Source organism: Pseudophryne corroboree, chromosome 5 (assembly GCF_028390025.1).
Source record: "Pseudophryne corroboree isolate aPseCor3 chromosome 5, aPseCor3.hap2, whole genome shotgun sequence".
Taxonomy (NCBI): domain Eukaryota; kingdom Metazoa; phylum Chordata; class Amphibia; order Anura; family Myobatrachidae; genus Pseudophryne; species Pseudophryne corroboree.
Window position 1 is genome coordinate 636,578,660 of NC_086448.1, and position 14,713 is coordinate 636,593,372.

Consider the following 14,713-nt stretch of genomic DNA (forward strand, 5'->3'; position numbering starts at 1 on the left):
CCTTACCCCTACTTATTACAGCTTGACAAAGGGAACACACGGCTTGACACCTGTTGTCCGCATTTCTGGTGAAATACTTCCACACCGAAGAGCTGATTTTTTTGGTATTTTCACCAGGCATGTCAACGGCCCTATTCCTCCCACGGACAACAGGTGTCTCCCCGGGTGCCTGACTTAAACAAACCACCTCACCATCAGAATCCTCCTGGTCAATTTCCTCCCCAGCGCCAGCAACACCCATATCCTCCTCATCCTGGTGTACTTCAACACTGACATCTTCAATCTGACTATCAGGAACTGGACTGCGGGTGCTCCTTCCAGCACTTGCAGGGGGCGTGCAAATGGTGGAAGGCGCATGCTCTTCACGTCCAGTGTTGGGAAGGTCAGGCATCGCAACCGACACAATTGGACTCTCCTTGTGGATTTGGGATTTCGAAGAACGCACAGTTCTTTGCGGTGCTACTGCTTTTGCCAGCTTGAGTCTTTTCATTTTTCTAGCGAGAGGCTGAGTGCCTCCATCCTCATGTGAAGCTGAACCACTAGCCATGAACATAGGCCAGGGCCTCAGCCGTTCCTTGCCACTCCGTGTGGTAAATGGCATATTGGCAAGTTTACGCTTCTCCTCCGACAATTTTATTTTAGGTTTTGGAGTCCTTTTTTTACTGATATTTGGTGTTTTGGATTTGACATGCTCTGTACTATGACATTGGGCATCGGCCTTGGCAGACGACGTTGCTGGCATTTCATCGTCTCGGCCATGACTAGTGGCAGCAGCTTCAGCACGAGGTGGAAGTGGATCTTGATCTTTCCCTAATTTTGGAACCTCAACATTTTTGTTCTCCATATTTTAATAGGCACAACTAAAAGGCACCTCAGGTAAACAATGGAGATGGATGGATACTAGTATACAATTATGGATGGACTGCTGAGTGCCGACACAGAGGTAGCTACAGCCGTGGACTACCGTACTGTACTGTGTCTGCTGCTAATATAGACTGGTTGATAAAGAGATGTAGTAGTAGTAGTATGTATGTATAAAGAAGAAAGAAAAAAAAACCACGGGTAGGTGGTATACAATTATGGACGGACTGCCCAGTGCCGACACAGAGGTAGCTACAGCCGTGGACTACCGTACTGTACTGTGTCTGCTGCTAATATAGACTGGTTGATAAAGAGATGTAGTAGTAGTAGTATGTATGTATAAAGAAGAAAGAAAAAAAAACCACGGGTAGGTGGTATACAATTATGGACGGACTGCCCAGTGCCGACACAGAGGTAGCTACAGCCGTGGACTACCGTACTGTACTGTGTCTGCTGCTAATATAGACTGGTTGATAAAGAGATGTAGTAGTAGTAGTATGTATGTATAAAGAAGAAAGAAAAAAAAACCACGGGTAGGTGGTATACAATTATGGACGGACTGCCCAGTGCCGACACAGAGGTAGCTACAGCCGTGGACTACCGTACTGTACTGTGTCTGCTGCTAATATAGACTGGTTGATAAAGAGATGTAGTAGTAGTAGTATGTATGTATAAAGAAGAAAGAAAAAAAAACCACGGGTAGGTGGTATACAATTATGGACGGACTGCCCAGTGCCGACACAGAGGTAGCTACAGCCGTGGACTACCGTACTGTACTGTGTCTGCTGCTAATATAGACTGGTTGATAAAGAGATGTAGTAGTAGTAGTATGTATGTATAAAGAAGAAAGAAAAAAAAACCACGGGTAGGTGGTATACAATTATGGACGGACTGCCCAGTGCCGACACAGAGGTAGCTACAGCCGTGGACTACCGTCCTGTACTGTGTCTGCTGCTAATATAGACTGGTTGATAAAGAGATGTAGTAGTAGTAGTATGTATGTATAAAGAAGAAAGAAAAAAAAACCACGGGTAGGTGGTATACAATTATGGACGGACTGCCCAGTGCCGACACAGAGGTAGCTACAGCCGTGGACTACCATACTGTACTGTGTCTGCTGCTAATATAGACTGATTGATAAAGAGATGTAGTAGTGAAGTCACCCGACGAGTGTTTAACTTTTTCAGGCAATCACAATATAGTATACTATACTACTAACTATACTGGTGGTCAGTGTGGTCAGGTCACTGGTCAGTCACACTGGCAGTGGCACTCCTGCAGCAAAAGTGTGCACTGTTTAATTTTAATAATAATATGTACTCCTGGCTCCTGCTATAACCTATAACTGGCACTGCAGTGCTCCCCAGTCTCCCCCACAATTATAAGATGTGTGAGCTGAGCACAGTCAGATACGAGTGTTTAACTTTTTCAGGAACTCACAATATAGTATACTATACTACTAACTATACTGGTGGTCAGTGTGGTCAGGTCACTGGTCAGTCACACTGGCAGTGGCACTCCTGCAGCAAAAGTGTGCACTGTTTAATTTTAATAATAATATGTACTCCTGGCTCCTGCTATAACCTATAACTGGCACTGCAGTGCTCCCCAGTCTCCCCCACAATTATAAGATGTGTGAGCTGAGCACAGTCAGATATATACATAGATGATGCAGCACACTGGGCTGAGCAGTGCACACAGATATGGTATGTGACTGAGTCACTGTGTATCGTTTTTTTCAGGCAGAGAACGGATATATTAAATAAAACTGCACTGTCTGGTGGTCACTGTGGTCAGTCACTAGTAAACTCTGCACTCTCTACACAGTTCTACAGTACTCCTAATCTCCAGTAAATCAGGTCAATCTCTCTCTCTCTCTCTCTTCTAATCTAAATGGAGAGGACGCCAGCCACGTCCTCTCCCTATCAATCTCAATGCACGTGTGAAAATGGCGGCGACGCGCGGCTCCTTATATAGAATCCGAGTCTCGCGATAGAATCCGAGCCTCGCGAGAATCCGACAGCGTCATGATGACGTTCGGGCGCGCTCGGGTTAACCGAGCAAGGCGGGAAGATCCGAGTCGCTCGGACCCGTGAAAAAAAACATGAAGTTCGTGCGGGTTCGGATTCAGAGAAACCGAACCCGCTCATCTCTAGTTTTGACTGTATAAATTATATGAAAAATACAAAGAATATGTTAGAAATATCTTCTTTGTATTATTCTAATCATTTTTATAGTCAAAACTCAGGAGCAAAAAGTCTATGGCAGGTGAGCTTATCTTTTCCACACATCTCTGATCAAAACTCACCAAATTTCCAGGAGTTTAGACTGCTGCACCTGTGTTTAATGCCCAGATGTACCCTTTGGCTCATGTATTGTGTGTATATTTGGCTCCGGTACTAGCCATTGCCTCCTAAGCCATTTACCTCACCGGACGTCCCTGATAGAAGGATCCCTATAAACCTCTTATTGTTGAATCAGATGCTACGGAATTCATTGGACTGTTCCTGGAGCACCCTAAGACCCCCAATCTATACATTATTTTCTGTCCAAAACTCGCACAGGACCACCTTTGGGGTAGGAGCCGGTTTTGAAAGTACTTTTATTATGCAGTCGAACTGGTCTCTTATTGTAATTAAGTGAACATTTATTATACTGTATTAGGACATCATGGATAATTCTTAACACATCTCTATATACCTGAACATGTTATACTGGAATACATACTAAATCCCAGTATTGTGAGACTGAAGATCCTGACATCGGAGGGGGTAAGTATTTCTACCTCCTCCCGTCCCCCACCCTAACCCTTGGGGGGGTGGCGGCCAGGGCTAACTGGCTAGGGCCAATCAACCCCCTTAGTGCCTAACCCTAACTCCCCCCCCCCCGGGCCCTAACCCTGAACCCTGATACATTGCTGACCTTCGGGTTTTCGGCTATTAGTGAACCAGCACCGGTCTGTTGAGTGATGTTGGGGTTACGGCACCGGTCATATGAATGCCAGCATCCTGACAGATGGGATGCTGAACGCATAATCACACATAAATACAAATAAAGAAATCACAATCAATATTTTAAAAAGATAAAAAGTCCATATACCTAGTTGATATGGTAATTCATATATCAACTTGAATATTCAGATTGCAGGGTACTCAGTTAATATTGCAATCTGTATTGTTTATACAATATGTCTTATGGTGTGTATACACGGTGAGATTTTTTCTTTCAATTTTGACTATATAGTCAAAATCGCAAGAAAAGTTAGTGCAGATCACAAGGTGTTATGCCACTTGCGATCCCGATTCGATCCCGATACGCGGTCCTGTCAGGTCGGGATTGCAAGAAAAGATAGACTGTGCAGGCAAGCCAATCCTTGCTAGATCGGTGTACTATCTAGTTCATCTCACATGTCAATTATATCTCACATAAGCCAAAATCTCACATAAGCCAAAATCGTAAGCACACATAGTCCATATCTCAAGAAAAGTTAGTCAAAATCGGTGGTGCTGGGCTCCAGGGAATTCAGGGGAAATCGCAAAGTGAAAATCGGGCATAGCAAGGATCTCACCGTGTGTACACACCCTTAGTTAATTTTCAACTCTGTGGCGTTCTTAGCCACTCTTATCAGTTCTTTGTTAGGAAGGCAATACAAACAGAAAGGGGAGAGAATATCCTTATTCCTGGCCAGGAAAAAAAGAAGACAAACATATGGAGAATTGTCTCCAATATCTTCCACTCACACGTAGGGGATTAGCTGCGGCATCTCCTGGCTCCTGGTGCTTCACCTTTTTGCGGTAGCCTTATCTGGAGTATTTACCATCAGGCCTCCGTTTTGCACAGCATGCGGTGGTCAGTCGGTAGGGCGGTTAGGAACATACCCCTTACGCCTTTCTCCACCTTCAGATAAACTCAGCGGCTTCCTCATCCCATATATATATATATATATATGACGGCCGCGAACCAGGAAGTGCAGCAGGTGAGGACACGGGCAATGGCATGTCCGGAAGCAGGCCGGAGAGCAGGAGCTGGGGACACGGTGGGGAGGTATATGTATGGGTAAGCCATTTCTATTATTTGCTGTAGGTAGTGTTTGTCCTGATGACGGGGCTACCACCCCAAAAACGTTTGAATATATTACTGTGAAATTTTGTATGATGTCTGCATACTGTGGATCTTTTTATATATAATATATATATATATATAAAATTATATATATATATATATATATATAGACACACAGTAGCAATTGCAGGTTGGATATCTCTGTGTCTTATTGATAATTTTATCTTTCAGTGGCATGCACTTTGAATTTACACAGTGATACACTATTTCCATCATAACATAATAATCAACAACAAAAATTCCCTCGGCTATAGTGAAATATGCCATATGATTAATGCAGGGCTAGGAGTCTATACCACAGCATAAAACACCATAAGAGGATATTCAGCTTGCATTGCATTAGCCATGTGATCACATTGTGCTGATTTTAGGCTCAGTGCACATGCGCAGGTCCCATTCTGCACGTGCACGTGCCGGCAAATGCGATCGCATCGCATTGGTGCAAATGCCTCTGCTTGCGTTCATGGGGCGGTGACACGGAATTGTGGGGGTCGCAAAGCGGCATTGCGGGAAGTGACGGAAAAAACGGGTGTGGGTTTGGGGCTGCCACATAATATCACACACGGCTGCTACAACACAGAAAATGGTGGCGGCCCAACTGCCTTAGCAGCCTGGCTGTAAAGACAGAGGGCTTCCCTTAATCAGCAATGTGATCACCATTGATCTGCGATCACATTGCTGGCAGCCATTAGAATGCTGGGCGGCCTTGCACTGTGCTGGGCAGCATGCGAGTGATAGGAGTTGCAGTTTTGCTATTTAAATAGGGTCCATTGTACCATCTCTGGGACCATTGCTGAACCCTTTGCTAATAACAAGATTAGAAGCACTGAAGTGCCAACTTTGGCACCCCAGTTTAATGGATAGGTTGTCAAATTATTTGACTATTACTTAAGAAATATTACTAGACTAGCCTTATTTTGCCCACAACTGCCTTGTGACCTATACCAATCATAACACAAGAGTAAAATAAAGAAAAATACACATATAGTTTTGAAATAAAGTTGAATAAAATATACAGCCAAAACCTTTGTTCATAACTTTATTAAGTATAAAATAAAATCTTCTGTCATTTTGGTCATCCAAACAGAGCAGAAAACAAACCTAAAAGGTCACCATAAAAAAAAAATCCACTTGCACAATATAAATTATGGAAGTAAAATAACCATGTTTGCTGGAGCTCCCCCTTACTGACAGCCAAGCAAAGGTATCTACCCTGTGGAATAAATTGTGTTTAGTATGCAGTAATGGGGAGTCCCAAGGATTGTTGGCTTTGATCATTTCAGTTTGGCTATTCATAGTGTAAAGGTGGATGGTGTTTGTCTTTTTTTTCTGGTTTGCCTATTATTTTATAAGACTAGGAATTCTTGTTGGTACCAGGATAGGTTGAATTCTCGGCTGAAATATATATTTATGGATTGGGTTTAATATGCCGGTGGTCAGAATACCGACAGCAGCATCCTGACAGTGAGAATCCCGACAGGGGCAAGGTAAGAATACTTACTTTTCCCCAATGCCCCCCTAAGCCTCCCTTTCCACAGCCTAAACCTAAGTCTCCCCCTCCTGCAGCCTAACCCTAACCCTCTCTGGTGGTGTCTAAGCCTAACTCCCCTTCCTGCAGCCTAACCATAACTCTCTCCCCCCTGCAGCCTAACCCAAACCAAACAGTCCCTGGAGGTGCCTAAACCTAACCCTGCCTCCGCTCAGCCTAAACCTAACCCCCCCTCACGGCAGCCTAACCCTACCCACGCATTTAAAACCTAAACCCCCCACCTGTGGCTTACCTCTCCGGCGGCCCGGTAAACACTCTTTGAGGGTCCCGGCAGTTGGGATCCCGGTGCCGAGATTGTGATCCTATCGGGATACCTGCGCTGGCATTCTGAGCAGTGTATGGATTCTGGCATCTGTATATACAGTAGATATATACTGTATAGTTATTTCTTCAAAGTAAAGTCTATTATTTTTTATTTTGGTGCAGGTACTCTATCGGTCTCTACAAAGAAATCACAGACAGACATTTCTCAGGATGGCTGCCGTCTGGGTATTGTCTTTTCTACTGTATAGCCCAGCAATCCTCTTTTGGGAAAGTGTGTTTGATAGTAAAAACATGGCAGAGAGTGATTGTGTTCCTGCCTTTTTTGACTGCTGGTATTTTCATTTGGGTACTTCATTCTTCGATTTTTTGATTCCATTGATGAGTATTTCATACTTTAACCTGAGCATCTACTTGAATATCAATAAACGCAGCAGAAAGAAAAGACAACCTGTCTCTGACCTGTACGGAGGAAATAACATCAGACCATTCATAATAGCAACTAACCAAGTTCTGTCTTCTGAACAGTTAGATGGGCAAAAGGATATGGCACATGCTAGAAATAGAGTTAAGAAATCTCTTAGACAATGTTTTTCGAATCATATGGTGACATCCTCTTCCCAGATGAACAGTGCATACAGTACTTACAATATAAGTGTCATTAATCTCTCCAGGGACAAGAAAGTAGCCAAATCTCTTGCAATTCTAATTTGTATATTTACCATTTGTTGGGCTCCATATACTTTCCTAATATGTATTCGAACTGCTTGTCAGGGTTACTGTATTCCTACTTATTGGTATGACATTACAATCTGGATGTTATATTTAAATTCAGCCATCAACCCTGTATTGTATCCATTGTGTCATAGAAGCTTTAGAAGAGCTTTCTCAATCATTTTACATGTGTCCATGTAAGAGTTTATAGTGTTATTCATTTAGAATTAAAAATAAGTGACAACTTTGTACACTAGGAGGTCTGCTTGTACTTTTCATTTACATTTTGACTGTGTCTTTAGATAATCTTCTTTTCTGTAAATTATGCATATTTAGCATTAAGTCACCTGTAACCTAATGATATAAAAATTAATTCAAATATTCCTGAAAAAATACCGTCAAGTTTCAAACCTAAACTGGGACTTCACGATAAGAAACTGTATTGAGTCTTGGGGTTTACAGTATTTATGAAGCGTTGGGTTTTAAAACCCAGAACTTCTAATCATGTTTTATGTCTGTAATTTAAAAGGTCAATGATTTTGCTAGCCATGTTTATCCTTTTAATTTTCGAAAAATAATCAAAATCAACTCTACATTTTATAAATAAACCCCCTAGTGCCTAGCAGTTATTTTTGTTGACAACGTAGTAGTGATTTTATTATACTGTGTTATTTTTTTTGTTATATTGTATATTGTTAATAAATAATATGTTTTAAATAATATGTTTCCTTTTTGTTATATTGTGTATTGTTAATAAATAATGTTTCCTTGAGTGCAGTGAAAAGACAAAAAAAGTTATATATTATGCACACACATAAAAAATAATAAATTTAAAATGCTGTAATTAGCTATAATGTACTGTACTTTGTCATGTCTTTATTGAGAGACTACGAGATAAATGTTATATACCGAAAAAAAATTAATTACTCCCACATATTAGAAAGGAAAACATAGGGGTCATTGTCTAAATAAAATGTCCATGAGTTCTGCAGAACAGGAATATTAAAAAATTTGAGCACATTTTAAAACAACTGGTATAAAGACTAAAGGGCATATTTAATTGGCTGCAAGATTTTTTCACAGTAAAATGAGTGCGAACATCACTGCCATTGTTTCATTACTACGTGTATGTGCACTCACAATACCTGATGTGTCTGATTGAAAAAAATGGTTGCAGTCATTTTTACAGCAAAATTCATCAGTCTGTACTCTATTTTTTTCTCATTTTGGTTAACAATAATAATATTTATTAATGTCCCAAAGAACAAAATATGAATTTACTCACCGGTAATTCTATTTCTCATAGTCCGTAGTGGATGCTGGGAACTCCGTAAGGACCATGGGGAATAGACGGGCTCCGCAGGAGACTGGGCACTCTAAAGAAAAGATTAGGTACTATCTGGTGTGCACTGGCTCCTCCCTCTATGCCCCTCCTCCAGACCTCAGTTAGGGAAACTGTACCCGGACGAGCTGACATTACAAGGAAAGGAAATTTGAATCCAGGGTAAGACTCATACCAGCCACACCAATCTCACCGTACAACTTGTGATAACCTTACCCAGTTAACAGTATGAACAACAACTGAGCCTCACTCAATGGATGGCTCATAACAATAACCCTTATTTAAGCAATAACTATATACACGTATTGCAGAAAGTCCGCACTTGGGACGGGCGCCCAGCATCCACTACGGACTACGAGAAATAGAATTACCGGTGAGTAAATTCTTATTTTCTCTGACATCCTAGTGGATGCTGGGAACTCCGTAAGGACCATGGGGATTATACCAATGCTCCCAAACGGGCGGGAGAGTGCAGATGACTCTGCAGCACCGAATGAGCAAACACAAGGTCCTCCTCAGCCAGGGTATCAAACTTGTAGAACTTTGCAAATGTGTTTGAACCCGACCAAGTAGCCGCTCGGAAAAGCTGTAAAGCCGAGACCCCTCGGCAGCCGCCCAAGAAGAGCCCACCTTCCTTGTGGAATGGGCTTTTACTGATTTTGGATGCGGCAATCCAGCCGCAGAATGAGCAAGCTGAATCGTGCTACAGATCCAGCGTGCAATAGTCTGCTTTGAAGCAGGAGCACCCAGCTTGTTGGGTGCATACAGGATAAACAGCGAGTCAGTCTTCCTGACTCCAGCCGTTCTGGAAACATATATTTTCAAAGCCCTGACTACGTCCAGTAACTTGGAGTCCTCCAAGACCTGAGTAGCCGCAGGCACCACAATAGGTTGGTTCAAATGAAACGATGATACCACCTTTGGGAGAAATTGGGGACGAGGCCTCAATTCTGCCCTGTCCATATGGAAGATCAGATAAGTCCCCACTCTCCCGGGTGGAGGTCGTGTCTGCTGAGGAAGTCTGCTTCCCAGTTGTGCACTCCCGGAATGAACACTGCTGACAGTGCTTGCACGTGATTCTCCGCCCACCGAAGAATCTTTGTGGCTTCCGCCATTGCCATCCTGCTTCTTGTGCCGCCCTGTCGGTTTACATGGGCGACCGCCGTGATGTTATCTGACTGAATCAGTACTGGCCGGTTTCGAAGCAGGGGCTCTGCTTGACTCAGGGCGTTGTAAATGGCCCTTAGTTCCAGTATATTTATGTGTAGAGAAGTCTCCAGACTTGACCACAGCCCTTGGAAGTTTCTTCCCTGAGTGACTGCCCCCCACCCTCGGAGGCTTGCATCCGTGGTCACCAGGACCCAGTCCTGTATGCCGAACCTGCGGCCCTCGAGAAAGTGAGCACTCTGCAGCCACCACAGAAGAGACACCCTGGCCCTTGGGGACAGGGTGATCAGCCGATGCATCTGAAGATGCGATCCGGACCACTTGTCCAACAGATCCCACTGAAAGATCCTTGCATGGAACCTGTGAAGGGAATGGCTTCGTATGAAGCCACCATCTTTCCCAGGACTCGTGTGCAGTGATGCACCGATACCTGTTTTGGTTTCAGGAGGTCCCTGACCAGAGATGCTAATTCCTGGGCCTTCTCCACCGGGAGAAACACCTTCTTCTGTTCTGTGTCCAGAATCATGCCCAGGAAAAGCAGACGCGTCGTTGGAATCAGCTGCGACTTTGGAACATTCAGAATCCAGCCGTGCTGTTGCAACACTTCCTGAGAGAGTGCTACGCTGATCAACAACTGCTCCCTGGACCTCGCCTTTATGAGGAGATCGTCCAAGTACGGGATAATTATAACTCCCTTCTGCCGAAGGAGTATCATCATTTCGGCCATTACCTTGGTAAATATTCTCGGTGCCGTGGACAGGCCAAACGGCAACGTCTGGAACTGGTAATGACAGTCCTGTACCACAAACCTGAGGTACTCCTGGTGAGGTGGGTAAATGGGGACATGCAAGTAAGCATCTTTGATGTCCAGCGACACCATAAAATCCCCCTCTTCCAGGCTTGCAATAACCGCTCTGAGCGATTCCATTTTGAACTTGAATTTCTTTATATAAGTGTTCAAGGATTTTAAATTCAGAATGGGTCTCACCGAACCGTCCGGTTTCGGTACCACAAACATTGTGGAATAGTAACCCCTTCCCTGTTGAAGAAGGGGGACCCTGACAATCACTTGCTGGAGGTACAGCTTGTGAATTGCCGCCAATACTACCTCCCTTTCCATGGGGGAAGCTGGCAAGGCTGATTTGAGGTAACGGCGGGGGGGGGAGTCGCTTCGAATTCCAGCTTGTATCCCTGAGATACAATTTGTATAGCCCAGAGATCCACCTGTGAGCGAACCCACTGGTTGCTGAAGTTTCGGAGACGCGCCCCCACCGCACCTGGCTCCGCCTGTGGAGCCCCAACGTCATGCGGTGGACTTAGTGGAAGCAGGGGAGGACTTTTGTTCCTGGGAACTGGCTGCATGGTGCAGCTTCTTACCTCTACCCCTGCCTCTGGCAAGAAAGGATGCGCCCCTGACCCTCTTGCCTTTTTGGGAACGAAAGGACTGCATTTGATAATACGGTGCTTTCTTAGGCTGTGAGGAAACCTGAGGCAAGAAAGTCGACTTTCCAGCTGTCGCTGTAGACACGAGGTCCGACAGACCGCCCCCAAACAATTCCTCACCCTTATAAGGCAAAACCTCCATGTGTTTTTTAGAATCAGCATCTCCTGTCCATTGCCGAGTCCATAAGACCCTCCTGGCAGAAATGGACATAGCATTAATTCTAGAGCCCAGCAGGCAAATGTCCCTCTGAGCATCCCGCATATATAAGACGACGTCTTTGATATGGCCCAGGGTTAGCAAAACAGTATCTCTGTCGAGGGAATCTATGTCGTCTAACAGAGTATCTGTCCACGCTGCTACAGCACTACACATCCAGGCTGAAGCAATAGCAGGTCTCAGTAGAGTACCAGAGTGTGTATACACTGACTTCAGGATAGCTTCCTGCTTTCTATCCGCAGGCTCCTTTAGAGCGGCCGTATCCTGAGACGGCAGGGCCACCTTTTTAGATAAGCATGTCAGCGCCTTGTCCACCCAAGGGGATGTTTCCCAACGTAACCTGTCCGTTGGCGGGAAAGGGTACACCATCAGTAACCTCTTAGAAATCACTAATTTCTTATCAGGGGAACTCCACGCTTCTTCACACAATTCATTTAATTCATCAGATGGGGGAAAAGGTCACTGGCTGCTTTTTCTCCCCAAACATATAAACCCTCTTGGTATTAACAGGGTTAATCTCAGAAATGTGTAATACATCTTTCATTGCAATTATCATGTATCGGATGGCCTTGGTCATTTTAGACTGTAAATGTGCCTCATCATCGTCGACACTGGAGTCGGACTCCGTGTCGACATCTGTGTCAACCATCTGAGATAGAGGGCGTTTATGAGCCCCTGACGGTTTCTGAGTCGCCTGGCAGGCGCGGGCTGAGACCCCGGCTGTCCCAAGGCTGCAGCGTCATCAAACCTTTTATGTAAGGAGTTTACATTGTCATTTAAGACCTTCCACATATCCATCCAATCAGGTGTCGGCCCCGACGGGGGCGACACCACACTTATCTGCCCTTGCTCCGCCTCCACGTAACCTTCCTCATCAAACATGTCGACACAGCCGTACCGACACACCGCACACACACAGGGAATGCTCAGACTGAGGACAGGACCCCACAAAGTCCTTTGGGGAGACAGAGAGAGAGTATGCCAGCACACACCACAGCGCTATATAACACAGGGATTCTCACTGATAATAAGTGATTTACCCAATAGCTGCTTTATATGTCGTATTTGCGCCTAAATTTATGTGCCCCCCCTCTCTTTTTAACCCGTCTTGTACCTGGATACTGCAGGGGAGAGCCTGGGGAGCTGTGAAGAGAAAATGGCGCTGGTGTGCTGAGGAAGAAGGCCCCGCCCCCTCAGTGGCGGGCTTCTGTCCCGCTTTCTGTGTGAAAAAATGGCGGGGGTTTTTACATATATACAGTGCCAGACTGTATATATGTATTTTTATGCCAAAAGGTACTTCAATTGCAGCCCAGGGCGCCCCCCCCCCCCCCCCAGTGCCCTGCACCCTACAGTGCCCGGAGTGTGTAAGTGTGCTGGGAGCAATGGCGCACAGCTGCGGTGCTCTGCGCTACCTTAATGAAGACAGGAGTCTTCAGCCGCCGATTTCGTCGTCTTCAAGCTTCTGTTCTTCTGGCTCTGCGAGGGGGACGGCGGCGCGGCTCCGGGAACGGACGATCGAGGACAGGTGCCTGTGTTCGAACCCTCTGGAGCTAATGGTGTCCAGTAGCCTAAGAAGCACAAGCTAGCTGCAAGCAGGTAGGTTTGCTTCTCTCCCCTTAGTCCCACGTAGCAGTGAGTCTGTTGCCAGCAGAAGCCCACTGAAAATAAAAAACCTAATAAATACTTTCTTTACTAGTAAGCTCAGGAGAGCCCACTAGGAGCACCCAGCTCTGGCCGGGCACAGATTCTAACTGAGGTCTGGAGGATGGGGCATAGAGGGAGGAGCCAGTGCACACCAGATAGTACCTAATCTTTTCTTTAGAGTGCCCAGTCTCCTGCGGAGCCCGTCTATTCCCCATGGTCCTTACGGAGTTCCCAGCATCCACTAGGACGTCAGAGAAATGTTGTTCTTTAAAATTGCATCCAAAGTCTGAATTGTGCATTATTTTTAAAGTAAAAAATATATAAAAAGCAAACTAATTTTGTGTAATAAATTTTTTTTAATGAAAAATGCAAAAAAAAAAAAGGAAAAAAAACTGTTTTTGTTGTAGTTTTAGGCTAAGTACAATATACTAAATGGCAATTATGTTTTATTTAATTACAGTATATAGTTTGAAAAACTTGGGCTGCATAACTTTTATGCTTGTTTTGGGGTAATCTGAGGCCATTCTTTTTTTTAAATAACAATAGTGACATGCAATAATTGGACCAATTATAATTAAGCTTCAAGAAAAAAAAGTGTTCATTTCAATTGAAATTAATGCAGCTAATTTTTTACCTGGCAATTGAATAGGAAAAACCTTGCAGCTGCGGAAAAAATGAAATTTTTTCTAAATTCTGTCCACAATTGAATATGCCCCTAATAGTCAAAGCAGCAACTAATGTTTAAAGCCCTACAAAAAAAATTAAAATATAAATATATAATATCATTTCAAAAATAGATACTGTCACAATTAAGAATTAAGAGTTCAAGATTGATATAAATAATTTTAAATTATTGAAAATATATGGAGTATTAAATATATCAGTTAGTGATGTACAGAAGGTAATGTTTCCGAAAACAATTGAATAATCCAAGAAAAAATGCTCTGAAAATATGAATGAATCATATCAATTCAAAGACAAATAAATCCAGTAAATACAGTATCATCTGAATAAATAATACATCTGATTTCCTATAATACGCAATCACTTTTACCCGTAAATAAAATAAATTATTAGTGAAAATACAATTACAATTAAAAAGGAACATTATTATAGTTCTTACGCATCTAAGAGATTTACATTATTCACCATTACATTAGTCGTCCCTGATGTGGAAACAAACATACTGTATCTTACTGTTATTAAATATGTGCAGTAAGCTCTTAAATATAAAACTAAATGGAAACTCTTAAATGATAATAATGTGTTAAAAATGTTGTTTAGCAAATCTAGTTTTCTATAACACCATTTTTTAAATAGATGAACTATGTGATCATTTAATTAAAATAAAGTATCACAAATGAAGATTCTTCATCTCATTGTATTAGATTCC

At 43.5% G+C, this 14,713-nt stretch overlaps 1 protein-coding gene across 1 annotated transcript in view; it reads left to right on the forward strand.

Annotated features, from left to right (window-relative positions):
- The window catches only part of LOC134929284 (histamine H3 receptor-like), a 35,240-nt gene extending 27,090 nt beyond the window's left edge, over window positions 1-8,150 (forward strand). Inside the window, exon 3 of the mRNA XM_063924983.1 lies at window positions 6,959-8,150. Within this exon, the coding sequence (XP_063781053.1) occupies window positions 6,959-7,708 (750 nt within the window). The 3' untranslated portion in view covers window positions 7,709-8,150. The remainder of the gene's footprint in view (window positions 1-6,958) is intronic.
- The last annotated feature ends 6,563 nt before the right edge of the window (window positions 8,151-14,713 follow it).